Source organism: Lacerta agilis, chromosome 2 (assembly GCF_009819535.1).
Source record: "Lacerta agilis isolate rLacAgi1 chromosome 2, rLacAgi1.pri, whole genome shotgun sequence".
Taxonomy (NCBI): domain Eukaryota; kingdom Metazoa; phylum Chordata; class Lepidosauria; order Squamata; family Lacertidae; genus Lacerta; species Lacerta agilis.
The window spans coordinates 116,787,954-116,809,204 of record NC_046313.1 but is presented as its reverse complement, the minus strand read 5'-3'; the positions used below and the strand labels follow the sequence as shown (position 1 = coordinate 116,809,204).

Below are 21,251 nucleotides of genomic sequence, written 5' to 3'. Positions count from 1 at the left end.
CTTCCCTAAACAGGGCTGCCTTCAGATGTCTTCTAAAAGTCTGGCAGTTGTTTTTCTCTTTGACATCTGGTGGGAGGGCGTTCCACAGGGCGGGTGCCACTACCGAGAAGGCCCTCTGCCTGGTTCCCTGTAGCTTTGCTTCTCGCAGTGAGGGAACCGCCAGAAGGCCCTCGGCGCTGGATCTGTGTCCGGGCTGAACGATGGGGGTGGAGACGCTCCTTCAGGCATACAGGACCGAGAGAGGACAGCATCACTAATTATTATTATTATTATTATTATTATTACGGCTTTAAAGGTCAGCACCAACACTTTGAATTCTGCAGCCCTCTAACCCAAACAAACCTTGATCTCATCCATATTCCTCATCCCAGTATCTTGCCTTTTTGTTCTCTGCTGGAATCTGTAAACGGTTGACTTGGCTTGTTCACTGATTTGACGTTCCACTCATGCTGGATTCTCTCTCAATTTCAGTGGTGGATGTGTGGGAGACGGACAATGAAAGCAATTCCACAAATGGGGAGCCGCCGTTCAGAAGGCCCTGTCACTGGGCAGCGCCAACCGGGCAGCAGCCAGAAGCCGCCGCACCAGCAAGACCTCCCTTACCAACTGTAGGCTCTGAGATCACTGATACCCAGAGAGTCGCTCCTTTGGGTACTTGTGTCCCAAAATACTTATTTGTTTTATTTAAGAATCTACAGGCTGAATGAAACACCGAAATGGCAAAACTGACAGGGAAGCTCAGGGACAAAATCTTCTATAAAGAAAGGGGGGGGGGGAATAATAATTTATTTAGGGGACCACTGTAAGCAGATGAAAACATTAGCAGGATTTTGGTAACACTTGTAACTAGCAAATATCATGGACAATATGGAGAAGTATAAAATATGGATTATGAAGTAATATGCAGTTGAAAAGGTTGACGGGGGGTTGGACTAGAACCCCCCCCCCCAGGTTCCTTCCCATCTCCACAACTCTATGGTTCTGTGATAATCATAAGAGTAATCTATCATTGAAATTCTTCTCAATAATGATCCAAAGCAGATTCCAATGTACAGCTAGCAGAGTAAAAACTTGCAGGATTCCCAAATATAGATGAAATATATATTTCATCCAGCAGAGCTTTGCTGCTACTGAAGGCAAATGAGCATAATAGTCACAAATATAATAATAATAATAATAATAATAATAATAATAATAATAATAATAATACCTGGCCCATCTGGCTGGGTTTCCCCAGCCACAATACATTCAGGATTGGCACTGTCCACAAGAAACCCAGTTGCAGCTGACTTAACCTTACAATAACTTATAATAAAACTAAACCTTAACACTAAGGTTCCACACCAGAAGGAGAAGAGATAGAAAGTACACAACCCAGGCTCCTTCTGGCCCTACTTTTATAGCCAGCATGACTTTGACTGAAAGAGATAACAGACCCAATTTAAGCCAGCTTCTCTGAAGGAATAACCCAAACATCATGAAGTTTCTTTCACACAGAGAAGCTTCCAGAAGCTTCCAGAACCCTCTTGTATGAATTAGAATAGAATAAGATCTCTACGCATCAGATCGCTACTTTCTGCCCCAAGAAATACAAACTGACATAACCTTCACGTTTTCCCTTTCATTTCAGGGGGGGATGTTTGGGAGACAGACAATGAAACCAAAGCACACCCCGTGTTTGGGGAAGGCAATAAGTGTCCCGACACAGAGGACGACGCGTGGAATCAGGACGGGGCGAAGAAGCAGGAGGGAAGTAAAAACAGCGAGAGGAGTCACGAGCCCCTTTCGTGCCCGGACGGCAACTTGTGCGAAATTGCGGCGCAGTTACGAGCCCAAAGCAACCTTCGGAGAGATGGGAGGAAAGAGTGCCCTGCGTGCGGGAAAAGGTTTGCTTGTAAATCAGCACGTTGTTACCCATACGGAAAACCTCTGACAGGGAGCCAACAAAGAGAACAGGCCATTTGCAGATTAGAGAACAAATGACACACGGAGACATCTGAAGATTGTTTCTATCTAGTTGAAGCAGTTGGCTTGTAAACTCCACCTTCACTCCCTAGCCCTCTGTGTCAGTCCCCTCCTTCTGTCTATGGTGAGTCTCAGTTAGGGTTGCCATGTGTCCTCTTTTTCCAGGACATGTCCTCTTTTGCCATGTGCCCTCTTTTTCCAGGATTAAAATTTCTGTCTGGGCGGATTTTTTAAAAATTGGCAAAATGTCCGTTGTGTGTGTATGTGTGTGTGTTGTTTAGTAACTCAAGAAAAATTGTCTAGTGTATTAGACTCAGATCTAAGGCACCTGGCTAAGCTAATATGCAGCAGAGAATCACAACAGAGCAACATATTAAACATATACAGTGGTACCTCGGCTTACAAATGCTTCGGGTTACAAACACTTCAGGTTACAGACTCCGCTAACCCAGAAATAGTACCTCGGGTTAAGAGCTTTGCTTCAGGATGAGAACAGAAATCGTGCTCTGGCGGCGCAGAGGCAGCGGGAGGCCCCATTAGCTAAAGTGGTGCCTCAGGTTAAGAACAGTTTCAGGTTAAGAACGGGCCTCCGGAACGAATTAAGTTCGTAACCAGAGGTACCATTGTATCCTGTATAAATCCCTTCTTTTGTGGCTGAGCTGAAAGGACGCTGGCTCAGCTATAAAGATCTTGGAGAAGGAGTCTGGGAGGGCAGGAGTTCACATCCCCCTGCCCTTAAGGAGAGTCCACATGTACATGTTAAACAGCTTAATAAATGGTTCTGTGCACATTTGTGTTCACAAAGATGTGAACGTGAGCCCAAATACTTTTGTGTGGCAAGTGAGGGAGCAATATGTATTATTATTATTATTATTATTTTGTTGTTGAAAGTTAACAACATTGATGCTAGCAATATAACACAGCTTCTGTAGTCTACCTATAGCAGGGGTGTTTAAAATGAGAGTTGTGAACTGCCTTGAGACCTCTGGGTTTTGTGCGGTATATAAATTCAATAAATTCAACAACAACAACAGCCAACTGGACTCCTCATACCAGCTAGTTTTTTTAAAAAAAATATTTATTAAATTTTATATAAACAACAATCCACAAAAACAAACAATACAACCATACAAAAAACAAACCTACAATAAAAACAAGATATTACTATCGCTGACTTCTATCCTTTACATTGTATATTGACTTCCTCCTATCTCCTCTTCCCGCCTTCCTTGTCTATCATCTTTAGTAATTTCTAAACATCTTTCAAAAACTTATTTACTATAAAAATTACCCAATTATTTAATCTTAACTATTTTTCTTAACTCATATTCATCTATCTTAAACACTTAACCTTACTCTAAATCTACAATCTAGCCTCTCATCCTAGCTATATCTAATTATCAATCATACAATAATTTTTTTAATACAATTTAAATTTCTTCCAATCTTCTTCCACCGCATCGTTCCTCTGGTCACAAAGTTTCCCGGTCATATCAGCGAGCTCCATATACTCCATCATTTTCATCTGCCATTCTTCAATTGTTGGTAATTCTTCTCTCTTCCAGTTTTTAGCTATCAAGATTCTAGCTGTTGTTGTGGCATACATAAAGAAAGTTCTATCACATTTTGGGATTTCTTGGCCTAGCATGCCCAGTACAAAGGCTTCTGGTTTCTTTTTAAATGTGTTTTTCAACACTTTTTTCATTTCACTATAAATCTTTTTCCAGAAGTCTTTTACCTTTGGGCACGTCCACCACATATGGAAGAAGGTCCCTTCTGTTTGTTTACATTTCCAGCACTTATTACTTTGTCCATGGTACATTTTTGCCAGTTTCACAGGGGTCAAATACCACCTGTACATCATCTTCATAATGTTCTCTCTAAGCTAGTTGTTGTTGTTCAGTCGTTCAGTCGTTTCCAACTCTTCGTGACCCCATGGACCAGAGCACGCCAGGCACGCCTATCATTCACTGCCTCCCACAGTTTGGTCAGACTCATGTTGGTAGCTTCGAGAACACTGTCCAACCATCTCATCCTCTGTCGTCCCCTTCTCCTTGTGCCCTCCATCTTTCCCAACATCAGGGTCTTTTCCAGGGAGTCTTCTCTTCTCATGAGGTGGCCAAAGTACTGGAGCCTCAACTTCAGGATCTGTCCTTCCAGTGAGCACTCAGGGCTGATTTCTTTAAGGATGGATATGTTTGATCTTTTTGCAGTCCATGGGACTCTCAAGAGTCTCCTCCAGCACCATAATTCAAAAGCATCAATTCTTCAGCGATCAGCCTTCTTGATGGTCCAGCTCTCACTTCCATACATCACTACTGGAAAAACCATAGCTTTAACTATACGGACCTTTGTCGGCAAGGTGATGTCTCTGCTTTTTAAGATGCTGTCTAGGTTTGTCATTGCTTTTCGCCCAAGAAGCAGGCGTCTTCTGATTTCGTGGCTGCTGTCACCATCTGCAAGTTACATGCTGAAAATTTTATACCATAAAACCAGCTAGTTTTGTTAGGGAGAGAGAGAGAGCTTGTCCTGCTGGCTTGCCGTATACAATGCCTCACTCTTGCATGTTGTCGTAGGTGGACCAGAGATGAAACCCAAAAGATGCTCTCTATCATAGCTCAGAGCGCTGGCACCAAGGTGTTTATGAGCAGTAGCACAGCGACGAACGAGAAGTACTGGAAGTCCTTGCAGGATAGCATGCATGCCCTGGGATACTCACGATCCACCTGCCAGCTCCGTGCAAAGTGGAAGCGCCTGAAGATCGACTTTTTCAATCGGGGAATCAAGGCGGCTTGCGGACAAATCCGGGTCAAGCATCCTCCTGCCTTCTACAAGGAATTAACTGCGATCTGGATCGCAGCAGGGAAGCCGCCTTTTGGGGAACGCAGAAAGCCTGGTAGGTTTTTTAAAGGAAAATCCTTACTATTTGCAGGATATTCTGTTTCTGGGTGTGGTGTTTTTTCCCCATATTTCTCATTCCAGCATTCTGCCCCCCCCCCCAAGCCTATAAGCGCCTACAAGACTATAGAACTTTAGTTGTGGTTCATGCATTTGCAGGGGGTTGGACTAGATGACCCTTGGGGTCCCTTCCAACTCTAATTCTATGATTCTCACAACCCGGGTGGTTTATCTAGGGCAGCCTCCGCCAATCTGGGGTCAATGGGAGTTGTAGTTCAATAGATATGACAACACTGAAATGCAAGGTGTGGTTGGAAAGTTTGGTGAACGGTCACAGAAATCGGGCAGCGAGAAATATTCGAACATACAGTCGGCATCGGAAACTCACGAAATGCTCACAATTGTGTACGGAGATGAAACTGTAACTGAAAAGACGGCAGATAAAGTTAATGGACTGTGCAGAATTGGATAAGATGACAGGAAGAATTCGAAACCGACGGGACCAGGAATTCCTGAAGGATTGGACTAAATGTGAGAAATGTTTGAAAGACAATTGTAAACAACAAATTACGCTAGTAGGTTTACAAGAAGTTTTGTAAGGTTAATTTTAGGAAATATTACGGAGATAATTTTGGAAGGTAATTATTAATTATTGTGATAAAAAGTAATAGTGCATTTGGAAATACAAGAAGAAATTAGGAAATTTGAAAATCTTGAGAAGGGGGTGATGGAAGTCAAAAATATGTATAATAGATGAAAATTATTGGATGTATGTAAAATTTAATAAAAATTATTTGGGGGGGGAAGAAACTAACTCAAAAGACAGTGTATGAGTGGTTTAAGCCTTTCTGTGAAGGGCAGCAAACCATCAAAGATGACCCTCAGTCTGGCAGGCTGTTGACGAGTAGAACAGCAGCAAATGTCAACAGAGTTTGTGAGTTATTGATGTGGGATTGGTGTTTGTCCCTCCAAATGACGTCGGAAGAAGTGCATATTTCACAAGAAATCATTACTGAGGTTACTGAGATGTCCCACCCTCCATATTCTCCCGATCTGGCCCCACCAGATTTCTTTCTTTTTCCAAAACTGAAATCTGCACTGAAAGGGCACAGATTTTCCAACATTTCACACGTCCAAGCTGCTGTGACGAGGGAACTGAAAGCAGTATGAAAAGAAGACTTCTCCAGAAGTTTCCAACAGTTCTACGAACATTGTCAACGGTCCATTGTATCAAAGGGGGTCTACTTTGAAGGCCTGTAAGCTATGTACCGTATTTTTCGCTCCATAAGACGCACTTTTTTCCTCCTAAAAAGTAAGGGGAAATATCTGTGCGTCTTATGGAGCGAATGGTGGTCCCTGGAGCTGAATTGCCCAGGGGCCAAAAGAGGATCATGCTTTTTATTTTACAAAGAGAAAAGGGGGTGTTGAAAGGACCCCGCTCAGCAGCTGATCAGCAAGAGGTCGGGAGAGAGAGATAAGAGTCCCGGCTCCCTTTCAGCCCTGCCCTCTTGCCCAGGCCTCCATTGTTGAATGTGCTGCAGAGGGAGGTTGTTTGTTTCCCCAGCAACATGTGACTGGCTTATTAGATTATCTGTCTGGAAACTGTAGAAAAGGCTCCCTTTCCTTTAGAAGCTGCAGAAATGTGAGTTGAACCCCATAAAAACAGAGCTTTTCCTCTTTGCTTTTCCCCCTTTGCAAAAAAAGCTGCAAAACCTTTAGCTGATCCTCAAAAAAACAGGGCTTTTCCCTTTGCAAAAAAGCTGCAAAACTTTTAGCTGATCCTCAAAAAAAACAGGGCTTTTCCCTTTGCAAAAAAAGCTGCAAAACTTTTAGCTGATCCTCAAAAAAACAGGGCTTTTAGAGGAGGAAAACCAGGGGAAAATTTTTTTTCTTGTTTCCTCTAAAATCGAGGTGCGCCCTATGGTCCAGTGCGCCCTATGGAGCGAAAATACGGTATGTTTGAATATTTCTTGCTGTCCGATTTCTATAACAACATTGAGGAAAGCCAGATAACAACGGTCAACTCGGCCCTCCAGCTGTTTTGGGACTACAACTCCCATCATCCCTAGCTAACAGGACCGGTGGTCAGGGATGATGGGAATTGTAGTCCCAAAACAGCTGGAGGGCCGAGTTTGGGGATGCCTGCTTTAGCTCACCAAGAGCATTTCCCCCGGCTTCCAGAAACCAGTATTCAGAAAGCCGTAAGGCCTCCAACCGTGTTTCCACTCATTTCGGTTTCTCTCTCAATTTCAGTGGTGGATGTGTGCGAGACGGACAACGAAAGCAATTCCACGAATGGGGAGCTACCCCCAATAAGGCCCTGCGACAGGCCAGCGGCCACTAAGCAGCAGCCCAGAGAGGCACCAGCCACTAGGCTTCCCCTGCGGATCGTGGGACCCGAGGTGGTTGATACCGGCGGAGCCGCTCCTTTAGGTATGCCAGTCCCGCTCCATATTTATTTATGCATTTTGCTTAAATGTTTGCAGGCCGCACTTTCGTGTGAAATGCCATCCGGCGGAATGCAATCTAAAAAGACAGTTCTGTAGTAACAACAATAAAAGCATCAAACACATCAGTAGAAGTGGTAGTCTGTTCTGTTCTTATGTTCCCTGCTCTCTTTTTTGTCTTTTATGGAATAATGAACTGGTTTGATTATTATTATTATTATTATTTATTGTAATTTTTAATGGAATTTTCAAAATTTTAACCTATATACTTCAATACATAGAAGATTTGTCTTTTCCCAACTTCCCGCCCCATTTTCCATGGTGTTTTAATTTTCCCCACTTTCGTGGCACAGTACCTTCTATTTCTTTTCAATCAGCGTGCCATGGCACCCTGGGGTGCCTTGAAGGATAGTCAGGGGTGCCGCAGGCAACACTAGCCTCTAGCCTTCTTTCCTTCCCTCCCTCCTCTAATGCCCTCTTGCGTCTCTGCCTCCCAGAGGCTTGCACAGCTGCTCGTGGCAGCAGCCCTGGCTACAAGCTCTGTGGGCAAATGGTGCCTCTGGATCTGGCCAGGGGGTGCTTGGCAGCCAGGATCTAGCAAGTGGACAAGCGAGCGCACTCAGCTCCCAGCCAGCCCTTGCTGTTGGGGATGGACAGACAAGTGGGAGGCCGGGCAGGCAGGCAGGCAGGTGCTGTGCCGGCCTTTCTTGTGCTTGCTGTGTGCAGTACCTGCCTGGGAGCTGAGTGCCCAGTCCCAAAGGGGAGCCTTTCCGCCATGCAGGCCTGGCGGTGCCCGCTGCTGCTACGGCTGCCTCAAGGTGAGTAAAGTGCTGGCCTCATATTCACCTTTGGCCAGTCTCTGTCGGGCCACTAAGGCTGGGGGCATCCTCTGCCCAGGCTCAGAGACTAGAGACTGTGGCAGCGGCTGCCTAGAGGGCTCCCAAGGAGAGGGGCGAGGAGAAGAGGCAGGAACACTCCACAAGGGAGGGTGTTCGAAAAAGGGTAAGGGACTGCCGGATCTACAGGCAAGGAGGGACATAACTGGGTTTCTGAGCCCCACAGGGATGCCGCAGAAAGAAGGAAGTTGGCCAAGGGAGCCATGGACTCAAAAAGGTTGAAAACCTCTCTTATACTGATACATCAATACTGTGTTCTCCAGTTCCTTCTGTTGCTCATGTTTCAAATCCTGCTAGCGAGTTCATCAAACTATAACATTTCCTCTGAAACTCAGGACCACCTTTTCGGCTGACTTCCCTTAGCCTTAGTCCTATGTACTTTCCTGACATGGACTCTGTCGTCATGCCCTGCTATTGCTCTTTATTTTATTTGTATTTTCCAGCACGATTTTACCTCCAATGTTTTAACTGTATCTGTTGTATTCTTTGTATAATCGTGCCAGGCCACTGCCTGGTCTTTTTCTTAAGATTTAGTGTCAGGAGTATAACGTATTCCTGGACACCGCAGAGTTAGACGCAGACTTTTCTGGAAGCTTCTGGCTGTTGTGTAATTGACTGGACAGCACAATGCAGGAACTCAGCAACTCACTGGATAACTATATACAGTATTTATTGATTGAAGCAACTAGCATCCATAAGTTACTATTTACAGACTTTACAAAATAAAAGAAACAAAACATAAAATCTTTTCCTCTCTGTCTCTCTCTACACTGACCACTTTCTCTACACCAACCATACACTAACCACACAAACCACAAAGCTCTCACACAGAGCTGAGTCTTTAGGAACTCATTGACCAATCACAGGCCGTTGCTAAGGGTCAGAGAGCAGATCTGGGCTTTCTGCCAACTAGTTAATTGCTTGTAAGATAGACAGCTGCAATTCTGCACGTAGGCAACTCTGAAATCTCTAACACTTTTACTATGTGCTATGGCCATATGGCTAATGCAATAAATAAATTGATTGATTGATAATATTTCCTTAAATACAGTGGTACCCCGTGTTACGTATGCGATCCGTTCCGGGTCGTGCCACGTAACCCAGGTGTACTTAACACGAAAAACCCAGAAGTTCGCGCGTTTTGTGCTTTTGCGCACTTGCGCGCTCCGCGGAGGACTTCCGGGTCTCAAGAGGTGTGTAACGTATGCAACACGGACCGTACGCAACGCGAGGTATGACTGTAGTCCTTTAATGTCCATCTGAATTTGTTAAACCAATGTTTATATCGCAATGTTGCTTTGAGACGCCCTGTAGGAAGCGGTAGATAAAGAGATAATCGCAGCAGAAATGTTTGCCTCCTCTCTATTTCAGGAGGGGATGTTTGGGAGACGGACAACGAATGCCAAGCCCATCCGGTGTATGAGGACTGCGCAAGCTGTCCACACACGGAAGAGGACGACTGGGATCAAGATGAAACGAAGAAGCAGGAGCGAACCAGAAGCAACAATGAGAGTTCTGCTCACGTGTGTGGCAACTTCTCCGGAATCGCAGGCCACTCGCAAGACCAAACACCGCAAAACGCGGAGGAAGGGGAAGAGTGTCCTGCCTGCTGGAAAAGGTGATTTGCAAGTACAACTGGTTAATATCCATACGGAAACCCAGCTATGGGGAGGGGGGAAATGTGTCTGGAGTGTGGAAAGAGCTTCGGGTCAGGGCAACCCACTTCTAGGGACGCGCAAGGAATCTGTTTCCGAAAGGCTCTTACGCAAATTTTGGGTTTAGGATGTGCTTGAGCATTGTCGCCTCGTTTACAAAACAATAATAATCGAGGAAGCATAGGCAAAAAATAATAATCCTCTCCATATTTAATAAATACATCCAAGACTAAAACAACGTGAATGCCCCCCTTTGCAATGCGTGCGCAAATCTGCCTGTGTTTCTGCATGTCGGATCCTATTGTCTGCATGACCCTCCACTGCGATTCCATTTAGGAACTGCTTTGCATGAAGATAATTTCACAATAAAGGAACGTCAGTATTAGCCCAGCGCTCTCACAGACACCCACACACCCTGTTCGTACCCTACGCTATGTGAGTCTTGGAATGAACAAATGCCTGATTTAAATAGGGACACAGGTCACTCTCATAACCGTTTGCTGATCTTTGTACTGCACACACCGGGGGGTGGGGGGAGATATGTGGCCCTCCAGTTATTGGACTGCAACTCCCAAGTATTATTGAACTTATTGGCCATGGCAGGTGAGACTGAGGGGAACTGGAGTCCAACCTCAGTGGGAGGGAAATAGGTTAGCCACCCCTGCAACTCACATTTCTGCAGCTTCTAAAGGAAAGGGAGCCATTTCTACAGTTTCCAGACAGATAATCTAATCAGCCAGTCACATGTCGCTGGGGAAACAAGCAACCTCCCTCTGCAGCACATTCAACAAAGGAGGGCGGGGCTGAAAGGGAGCCGGGACTCTTATCTCTCTCCAGATCTCTTGCTGATCAGCTGCTGGGCGGGGTCCTTTCAACACCCCCTTTTCTTTTTGTAAAATAAAAAGCATGATCCGCTTTTGGCCCCTGGGCAATTCAGCTCCGGGGACCACCATTCGCTCCATAAGACGCACAGATATTTCCCCTAATTTTTAAGGAGAAAAAAGTGCTTCTTGTGGAGCCAAAAATACGGTAGTTTTGAGAGAGAGAGAGAGAAGTAATCTTGATTTATTTTATACTGCCAATACACTTTTTTGACTTTTGCATGTTGTCGTCCTAGATGGACCGGAGACGAAACCCAAAAGATGCTCTCTATAATCGCCCGTAGCCCCGGAATCAAGGTGTTCATGAGCAGCAGCAGCACGGCTGCGAACGAGAAGCACTGGAAAGCTTTGCAGGACGAAATGCTCGCACTGGGATACTCCAGATCCAGCTGCCAGCTCCGCGCCAAGTGGAAGCGCCTAAAGATCGACTTTTTCAATCAGGGCATCGAGGCGGCCTGCGGACAAGTCAGAGTCAAGAACCCTCCTCCCTTCTACAAGGAAGTGACTTCCATTTGGATTGCAGCTGGGAAACCACCTTTTGGGGAGCACAGGAAGCCCGGTATGTTTTAAAGGAAACCTTCAGATTTGCAGGGTCTTTTGATTTTTTTCAGATTTATCATTCCAGTATCTTGACTTTGGGGGCGCGGGTGGCGCTGTGGGTTAAACCATAGAGCCTAGGGCTTGCTGATCAGAAGGTCGGCGGTTCGAATCCCCGTGACGGGGTGAGCTCCCGTTGCTCGGTCCCAGCTCCTGCCAACCTAGCAGTTCGAAAACACATCAAAGTGCAAGTAGATAAATAGGTGCCGCTCCGGCGGGAAGGTAAATGGCGTTTCCATGTGCTGCTCTAGTTCGCCAGAAGCAGCTTGGTCATGCTGGCCACATGACCCGGAAGCTGTACGCCGGCTTCCTCGGCCAGTAAAGCGAGATAAAAATAAAAATAATAATTTATTTGTACCCCGCCCATCTGGCTGGGGTTCCCCAGCCGCTCTGGGCGGCTTCCAACAGATATTAGGATACATTAAAATGTCACAGGTTAAAAACCTCCCTGAACAGAACAAAATAAAATAAAAAAGTCCTTCCAGTAGCACCTTAGAGACCAACTGAGTTAGTTCTTGGTCTGAGCTTTCGTGTGCATGCACACTTCTTCAGATACACTGAAACAGAAGTCACCAGACCCTTAAATATAGTGAGGGAGTGGGGAGGGGTATTACACACCTATCAGCTGATCACCCATTCCCACCACCCTCTGAGTAATACCCCTCCCCACTCCCTCACTATATTTAAGGGTCTGGTGACTTCCGTTTCAGTGTATCTGAAGAAGTGTGTATGCACACGAAAGCTCATACCAAGAACTAACTTAGTTGGTCTCTAAGGTGCTACTGGAAGGAATTTTTTGTTTTGTTTTGTTTTGTTTTGACCATGGCAGACTAACACAGCTACCTACCTGTTCCCTGAACAGGGCAGCCTTCAGATGTCTTCTGAATGTATGGCAGTTGTTTATCTCCTTGACCTCTGATGGGAGGGTGTTCCACAGGGTGGGCGCCACTACCGAGAAGGCCCTCTGCCTTCCTGTAGCTTTGCTTCTCGCAGTGAGGGAATGAACTGCAAGAAGGCCCTCAGTGCTGGATCTCAGTGTCCAGGCTGAACGATGGGGGTGGAGACGCTCCTTCAGGTATACAGGACTGAGAGAGGACAGCATCACTACTTCTTTATTATTATTATTATTATTATTATTATTATTATTATTATTATTAATACCCCGCTCATCAGGCTGGATTTCCCTAGCCTCTCTGGGTGGCTCCCAAAAGAGATGAGCACCGCAACCCCAGAGTCGTCCATGACTAGACCTAATGGTCAGGGGTCCCTTCACCTTTACCTATCTTGACTTTGCTGGGTTGAGTGCATAAAGCTAGGGAAGGCCTTTGGCAACCTGGTGGCTTTCCTTGTAGTGCTTTTTTCTGGGGTGGGGGAAAGGGTGCTGGCACTCAACATGAGGTACTCCCCACAGGGAGGGGGGGCACAGTCTCTCTCCCTCTCCCCAAAGCACTTTCCCTGGAAAGCTTTGAGGTTAGCCACCCCTGCTGTACACTGATTGGACAGTCCCTTCCTCTCTCCCCGCCCCCCGCCGCTCACATCGGTTTCTCTCTCCGTTTCAGCGGTGGATGCGTCAGAAACCGACAACGAGAGCAATTCCACGAATGGGGAGCTGCCGCCGATAAGGCCCCGCCACAAGCCAGCAGCCACTGTGCAGCAGCCGGAAGGGGCACGGCCAACCGGGCCTCCCCTGCCAGTTGTAGGGCCAACGGTGGTCGATACTGGCGGAGTTGCTCCTTTAGGTATTCAGGAATCAAGCCGTTTATTTATTTATTTAAAAAATTGTTTTAATAATCTTTATTGGTTTAGATTAAAAACATATATACATAACAAGGTTTAGTACAAAAACAAAAAGGAAAGGGAAGAAGGAAAAGGGTCAAAGAGATATAAAGCATTACACATTGCTTCTACATTTGTTCTTGTTCAGTCGTTCAGTCGTGTCCGACTCTTTGTGACCCCGTGGACCAGAGCACGCCAGGCACGCCTATCCTTCACTGCCTCTCGCAGTTTGGCCAAACTCATGTTAGTAGCTTCAAGAACACTGTCCAACCATCTCCTCCTCTGTCGTCCCCTTCTCCTTGTGCCCTCCATCTTTCCCAACATCAGGGTATTTTCCAGGGAGTCTTTTATTCTCATGAGGTGGCCAAAGTACTGGAGCCTCAACTTCAGGATCTGCCCTTCCAGTGAGCAATCGGGGCTGATTTCTTTAAGGATGGATAAGTTTGATCTTCTTGCAGTCCATGGGACTCTCAAGAGTCTCCTCCAGCACCATAATTCAAAAGCATCAATTTTTCGGTGATCAGCCTTCTTTATGGTTCAGCTCTCACTTCTACGTAAATACAGTAACATATTAATACTTAATTCATACAAATACAAACTCACAAAAAGAACAGAAAAGGTTTCTATGTATTTCTATATATTTTAAATGTTTCACAGACTGCATTTCATACAAAATATTCCAGCTTTGATCAGGGCAGTGGTCAGAAAGCGGCCCCTTTACTGATAAGAGAGGAGTGAGGAGTTTTTATGTGTGCGTTTTTTTAAAAGGAAAGCATCCTTCATGACTAGGTATTTTGTAACTTAAGGACATAGGAAGAGGCTGCTGGATCAGACCAATGCCCACAAGTTCTAGTGTTAGGAGAGAGGGAGGAAAAAATACTGATCTTTTGCCATTTTAACAGCTTTTGCTTTTCCAGTATTTTGTGTTCTTTTGTTTATTTCTGTTTTCTAAAACCCATAAAGGTTTTATTATAAGAACAGTGGTACAAGCAGTTAAAGGCAAAACAAATAGAGACCCCTTCGAATAAACCTGGACCCCTTTCTTTAACCATGTTAACGACCCAAATCAAGACCTCCTTCTGCCAACCACTCAGTATTCTCAGTGGAGAGGTTACAATAAGTAATGTGTCTGAATGTTGAATCTGTAAGTGCATGTCTAGAGACAATGGATAAAACAAACACCATTAGATGTACTGCCGGATAAGTGTTTAATGGTTATTGTTTTTTTAAAAAAATCAATAAAAATTGTTTGGTTTTGTTTTTTTAAAAAGAACAGGGGTACAAAAGAAAATCTGTAACTGCCCCGTGCTGTTTTATTTTCCAAGAAAAATTAGAATTTTTCCTGCTGTTCACAGAACAAAACATTTGGTGAAGCTTACACGTCATATGAATTATAAATAATATAAAGATTATAATAACGTGTATATCATGACTGAAGTAGTGCACGTTCAAAGAAGCAGGACATTGGAACGTTCAGGACAGATAAAAGAAAGTCCGTCGTGCAGTACAGTGTTAAACTATGGAACTCACTGCCACAAGAGGCAGGGATGGCCACCATCCCTAGATGTCTTTAAAGGCAGATTAGCCAAACTCATGGAGGAGAGGGTTATCAATGGCTACTAGCTGTAACGGCTGTGCTCTGCCTCCACAGTTGGATCAATGCTTCTGAATCCCAGTTTCTGGAAACTGCAGGAGGGGAAAGGGCCCTTGTGTTCAAATCCTGCTTGCAAGCTTCCCACAGGCATCTGGTCGGCCACTGTGAGAACAGGAAGCTAGACTAGATGGGCCATTGGCGTGGTCCAGCAAGCTCTTTCTACATTTTTATGCGCTGTGTCTTAGATACCGTATTTTTTGCTCCATAAGACACACTTTTTTCCTCCTAAAAAGTAAGGGGAAATATCTGTGCGTCTTATGGAGCGAATGGTGGTCCATGGAGCTGAATTGCCATGGGGCCAAAAGAGGATCATGCTTTTTGTTTTACAAAGAGAAAAGGGGGTGTTGAAAGGACCCCGCTCAGCAGCTGATCAGCAAGAGATCAGGAGAGAGATAAGAGTCCCGGCTCCCTTTCAGCCCCGCCCTCTTGCCCAGGCCTCCTTTGTTGAATGTGCTGCAGAGGGAGGTTGTTTGTTTCCCCAGTGACATGTGACAGGCTGATTAGATTATCTGTCTGGAAACTGTAGAAAAGGCTCCCTTTCCTTTAGAAACTGCAGAAATGTGAGTTGAACCCCATAAAAATGAGGCTTTTCCTGTTTGCTTTTCCCCCTTTGCAAAAAAGCTGCAAAACATTTAGCTGATCCTCAGAAAAAAAACACGGGTTTTAGAAGAGGAAAAATTTTCCCCTTGTTTCCTCCTCTAAAAATGAGGTGCACCCTATGGAGCGAAAAATATGGTACTGTTTTTAAATTAACACCACCTCCATTTGTTTCTGTAGTTGAAGTTGCAAGGAGGGTGACCAGATGCAGAGAAGAGAACGAAGGATGGGAGCAGGAGGAGCCAATGACCCCGTCTTCTGAAGAGGAACCCCAAGGAACTCCTCCTTCTCCTCCCTTCCGCCACCAGCAAGCCCCTTCCCTTCCAGGAGAGCAGATTGAGTTCAAAGAGATAAAGGAGGAGGTGGAAGATGCAGATGCCTCTGCGGTTGAATCTGTTTTGGGGTGCCCTCCTCAAGGACTTCCGGAAGCAGCCCCGGAGCAAGCAGCACGTAGCAGTGTTGGTCTTCTCACGACAACTGCAAGTAACAGATCAGCACCTGCCACAGAGAGGCATGTGAAGCAGTGGTATATCAGCCAACAATGCCCTACCTGTTCCTCAATGAGTAAGTAAAGTTACTGAACTATGTTTTCCCATTCGAACCGTTGCGGGTGGCGCTGTGGTCTAAACCACTGAGCCATTTGGGTTTGCCAATCAGAAGGTTGGCGGTTCAATTCCCCACACCCCAGCTCCTGCCAAACTAGCAGCTGGAAAACATGCCAGTGCAAGCAGATAAATACAGGTGAAACTCGAAAAATTCGAATATCGTGGAAAGGTTCTTTTCTTTCAGTAATTCAACTTAAAAGGCGAAACTAATATATGAGACAGACTCATGACATGCAAAGCGAGATATGCCAAGCCTTTATTTGTTATAATTGTGATGATTATGGCGCACAGCTGACGAGAACCCCAAATTAACAATTTCAACTTTGGGGTTTTCATCAGCTGTACGCCATAATCATCACAATTATAACAAGCAAAGGCTTGACATATCTCGCTTTGCATGTCATGAGTCTATCTCATATATTAAACCCCAGTAGCTAATGAAAACAATTGCTTACATAAATGGACTTTTCCACAATATTCTAATTTTTCAAGTTTCACCTGTATATATATAAAGTTTATGTAAACTAGCCCAGTCACAATTATAACAAGCATATATATCTCGCTTTGCATGTCATGAGTCTATCTCATATATTAAACTCCAGTAGCTAATGAAAACAATTGCTTAAATAAATGGACTTTTCCACGATATTCTAATTTTTCGAGTTTCACCTGTAGATACCGCTGCGGTGGGAAGGTAAACAGCATTTCCGTGTGCTTTGGTTTCTGTCATGGTGCCCCGTTGCGCCAGAGTGGTTTAGTCCTGCTGCCCACATGACCTGGAAAACGGTCTGTGGACAAACGCTGGCTCCCTCGGCCTGAAAGGGACATGAGCGCCATACCCTGTAGTCGTATTTGACGGGACTTAACTGTCCAGGGGTCCTTTACCTTTATCTTTACCATATAGATTATTAATTTGTGAATCACCTGAACCCTTTTGTCCCGGTTCGGTCGTTGAGATCATCTGCAGGAACATCGTCGGTCATTCCCCGAGTTGTTGAGGGTCATAGAATCATAGAGTTGGAGGAGACCACAAGGGCCATCCAGTCCAACCCCCTGCCAAGCAGGAAACACCATCAAAGCATTCCTGACAGATGGCTGTCAAGCCTCCGCTTCAAGACCTCCAAAGAAGGAGACTCCACCACACTCCTTGGCAGCTCATAACACTAGAACTCGAAGACATCCAAGGAAGCCGAATACAGTCAAACCTCGGTTGTCAAACGTAATCCGTTCCGGAAGCCCATTCGGCTTCCAGAACATTCGACAGCCGAGGCACAGCTTCCGATTGGTTGCAAGAGCTTCCTGCACTCAAGTGGAAGTCACGCTGGACATTTGGCTTTTGAAAAACATTTGAAAACCAGAACGTTTCCAGGTTTTTGGCGTTCGGGAGCCAAAACGTTTGAAAACGGAGCCGTTCAGGAGCCAAGGTTTGACTGTATTGGGAGATTCAGTACAGATAAAGTGAAGTCCTTTGTCACACAGTTAAACTATAGAACTCACATCCTCAGGAGGCAGTGACAGCCACCAACCCAGATCGCTTTAAGAGAGGATTAGACAAATTCATAGAGGGCCATCAATGGCTACCACTCATAGCTGGAGGCAGCCATGCTTCTGAATTCCAGTTGCTGGAAACGACAGGAGGGGAGAGTTGCTCTTGTGCTCGAGTCCTGCTAGGTGATTTCCCATTCAGACATTTGATCAGCCGCTGTGTGAACAGGATGCCGGAGTAGATGGGCCATTGACCTGATCCAGCCGGCTCTTACTGTGTTCTTGTGTACCAAATAACAACTAGAAATAGTTTTCAGAAATAATTTTCTGAAGGAGTATCTCCACCCCCATCGTCCAGCCCGGACACTGAGGTCCAGCACCGAGGGCCTTCTGGCGGTTCCCTCACTGTGAGAAGCGAGGTTACAGGGAGCCAAGCAGAGGGCCTTCTTGGTAGTGGTGCCCACCCTGTGGAACACCCTCCCATCAGATGTCAAGGAGATAAGTGACTATCTGACTTTTGGAAGACATCTGAAGGCAGCCCTGTTTAGGGAAGTTTTTAATGCTTAATGTTTTATCGTGTTTTTAATATTCTGCTGGGAGCTGCCCAGAGTGGCTGGGGCAACCCAGCCAAATGGGCGGGGTATAAATAAATTATTATTGTTGTTGTTATTATTTAGTGTAATTGGTCCAGTATTGTGCAAAATTCTGCCAACAGAGATCCAGCAGGCAACCTCTTTTCCAACTTTTGAACAACAGCAGGAACGTTAAAAAGACATTAACGTTAATTGATGCCTTTTTAACACACTTTTTCAGCTTACGGTTTTATGTATTTTTCCGTAAACTTCTCTGATATCTTTCTGAGATAGTGATCTATAAATAAAATAAAACAATGGCACATCTCAAGCTGATTTGCAACTTAGCATTATAACCGCAATGGGGGCAGGAATTAAAAATTAAAACAAGGTAATCCCTACCCCCAGCAGAGAGGGGTTTCAAAACGATGCAAAATGTGTATTTAAGGCAGGACAAACTTTTCATTAAGTGGGAAAAGTTTGTTGAAACAAATTGGGTTCAGAAAGTACAGTGCAGATATCCCATCAGGCTGATCTGTAGCACGTAAGGAAATCTATTTCAAAATTCATTCAATATTAGTCTATTTCCAGTTTTTCCAAGCGTCCTACATTACTGCGGCAGACTCACCACGGCCTGGAATTAAATCTGTGTGCATACCCTACGTTTAAAGCTGCAGTGCATGTGTGCAGCCTTAAACTCCCATGCGCCACCGAGTTGTAACTTGGGTGGGACAAATCTCTCTTAAGTCCCGCAAGAGAACTGACTGCATTCCTCACAGCATAGTTCCTCGTTGCAATACCTCCCACCTTGGTAGCTTTTAGCAATAAAATGCCTTCCTCTTCTCGTTTTTTTTATAATAATAAAAAAACAGGTGGAGAAATTGAGAAGCTGAAGAACGAGACAGAGACGTTAAAGAACGAGACAGGAAAATGGAAGGACGAGATGTTGGAGGTGCTGCAACGGATTGAAAAAAAGATGGATGCTGTCCTGTCTGCGGTGGCCCCTGGACCGCCCACCCACGAGCACTGATAGTAGAGCATTTGATGAGCACAAATAGATTCCCTAGCAATGAGGCATAGTTCCCGCTGTATTTACTAAGTCTTGAGAGTGTAAATTGTCTTCTCATTCATGTTTGGAGTTTTGGGCTGGAGACTGGTGGGGAGGTTAGTAGTTGTGCATAGAGTGAGCATTTATGTTTGGAATTGTAATCTGTGTCAGTTGCCAATACCTTTCTGTGTTTTCTGTTGCTGCTTCCAATCACCTTGTTTCAGAATGCCTGTGCTAATAAAATACACATCATTCCAATGTGTGTGTGTGTGTGTATCATAGAATCCTAGAGTTGGAAGAGACCACAAGGGCCATCCAGTCCAACCCCCTGCCAAGCAGGAAACCCCATCAAAGCATTCCTGACAGATGGCTGTCAAGACTCCGCTTCAAGACCTCCAAAGAAGGAGACTCCACCACACTCCTTGGCAGGAAATTACACTGTCAAACAGCTCTTACTGTCAGGAAGTTCTTCCTAATGTTTAGGTGGAATCTTCTTTCTTGTAGTTTGAACCCATTGCCCCGTGTCCGCTTCTCTGGAGCAGCAGAAAACAACCTTTCACCCTCCTCTATATGACATCCTTTTATATATTTGAACATGGCTATCGTATCACCCCTTAACCTTCTGTGTATGTGTTATGAATGATCCCATCCTGAGTTGCCGTCTTCATCCTTGCAGGGATGACAAGGAATAATAATAATAATAATAATAATAATAATAATAATAATAATACAGTTGTACCTTGGAAGTCAAATGGAATCTGTTCCAGAAGTCTGTTCCACTTCCAAAACGTTTGGAAACCAAAGTTTGGCTTCCGATTGGCTGCAGGAAGCTCCTGCATGGAAGCCACATCGGACGTTGGGCTTCCAAGAAAAACATTAAAAAAGGAACCGAATGTTCAGGAGCCAAAACGTTTGACTTGCAAGGCGTTCGGCTTCCAAGGTACGACTGTAATAGTAATTTATTATTTGTACCCCCGCCCATCTGAATGGGTTGTCCCAGCCACTCTGGGCAACTTCTAGCATATATAAAAACATATAATAGGATTACCTTTCTAACTTTCCTCCCAAAGGAGCCCAGGTAGGCAAACACTTCATTGCTAAAACACTACAATTAAAACAGAAAAATTATGTAAAACTAAAAGCAATCACATAGATCCTGAAGTTGAGGCTCCAGTACTTTGGCCACCTCGTGAGAAGAGGAGACTCCCTAGAAAAGACCCTGGTGTTGGGAAAGATGGAGGGCACAAGGAGAAGGGGACGACAGAGGATGAGATGGTTGGACAGTGTTCTCGAAGCTACTAACATGAGTTTGGCCAAACTGCAAGAGGCAGTGGAGGATAAGCGTGCCTGGCGTGCTCTGGTCTATGGGGTCACGAAGAGTCGGACATGACTGAACGACTGAACAAAAAAGCAATCACATGCTCTCACAGCCAATAATCATCTTACAGGGGATGGATGGCACACTCCCAAGTCTCAGATCACGTGTTCCTGCCCTGCTTCAGTCTACTTCCAGTTTTGTGGGTTATGGTTTGAGGAAAGATTCCTGGAATGCAGAGAACGAGACAGCCATTAAGACTCTTGTCTGTGATGACGGATGCCATCCTCGTCCCTTGTGATAGTTGTGACATGGTTTTTGCAAGAACCGAACATCTGAATGCAATAAAAGGACAGCAGAGGATCTTGCCAATACTCGGAGGCAATGAATTCAGTTTTATTTAAGCAAACACTGGTCAACACAGACTACAATGCAAACACGAAGACAATTACAGCATAAATCTAGAAATCCTCTTAATACCTCTATGCGTCCCAATCACACACATAGCTTGGCTGCAACTGCATGCTCACTTTCCTGTAAGTAAATGCCCCAATGTGGCTTAGTGTGGTGTAGTGGTTAAGAGCGGTAGACTCGTAATCTGGGGAACCGGGTTCGCGTCTCCGCTCCTCCACATGCAGCTGCTGGGTGACCTTGGGCTAGTCACACTTCTTTGAAGTCTCTCAGCCCCACTCACCTCACAGCATGTTTGTGGTGGGGGAGGAAGGGAAAGGAGAACATTAGCATCTTTGAGACACCTTAAGGGTAGTGATAAAGCAGGATATCAAATCCAAACTCCTCCTCTTCTTCTTAGTGCAGAGGTTCCAGTTTTCATAGAATCATAGAATCATAGAGTTGGAAGA

General features: G+C 45.0%; 1 protein-coding gene across 3 annotated transcripts in view; it reads left to right on the top strand.

Moving 5' to 3' along the window:
* Window positions 1-19,334, top strand: part of LOC117042628 — a 35,421-nt gene extending 16,087 nt beyond the window's left edge. For 2 of the 3 annotated variants that reach the window (XM_033142176.1, XM_033142177.1), the window contains 9 exons: window positions 472-651; window positions 1,631-1,886; window positions 4,542-4,861; window positions 7,117-7,296; window positions 9,578-9,824; window positions 10,979-11,301; window positions 12,899-13,078; window positions 15,547-15,930; window positions 18,901-19,334. In XM_033142176.1, coding sequence (XP_032998067.1) covers window positions 472-651; window positions 1,631-1,886; window positions 4,542-4,861; window positions 7,117-7,296; window positions 9,578-9,824; window positions 10,979-11,301; window positions 12,899-13,078; window positions 15,547-15,930; window positions 18,901-19,058 — 2,228 coding nt within the window. In that variant the 3' untranslated portion in view covers window positions 19,059-19,334. The remainder of the gene's footprint in view (window positions 1-471; window positions 652-1,630; window positions 1,887-4,541; window positions 4,862-7,116; window positions 7,297-9,577; window positions 9,825-10,978; window positions 11,302-12,898; window positions 13,079-15,546; window positions 15,931-18,900) is intronic. The other variant, XM_033142178.1, reaches the window with a different exon arrangement.
* The last annotated feature ends 1,917 nt before the right edge of the window (window positions 19,335-21,251 follow it).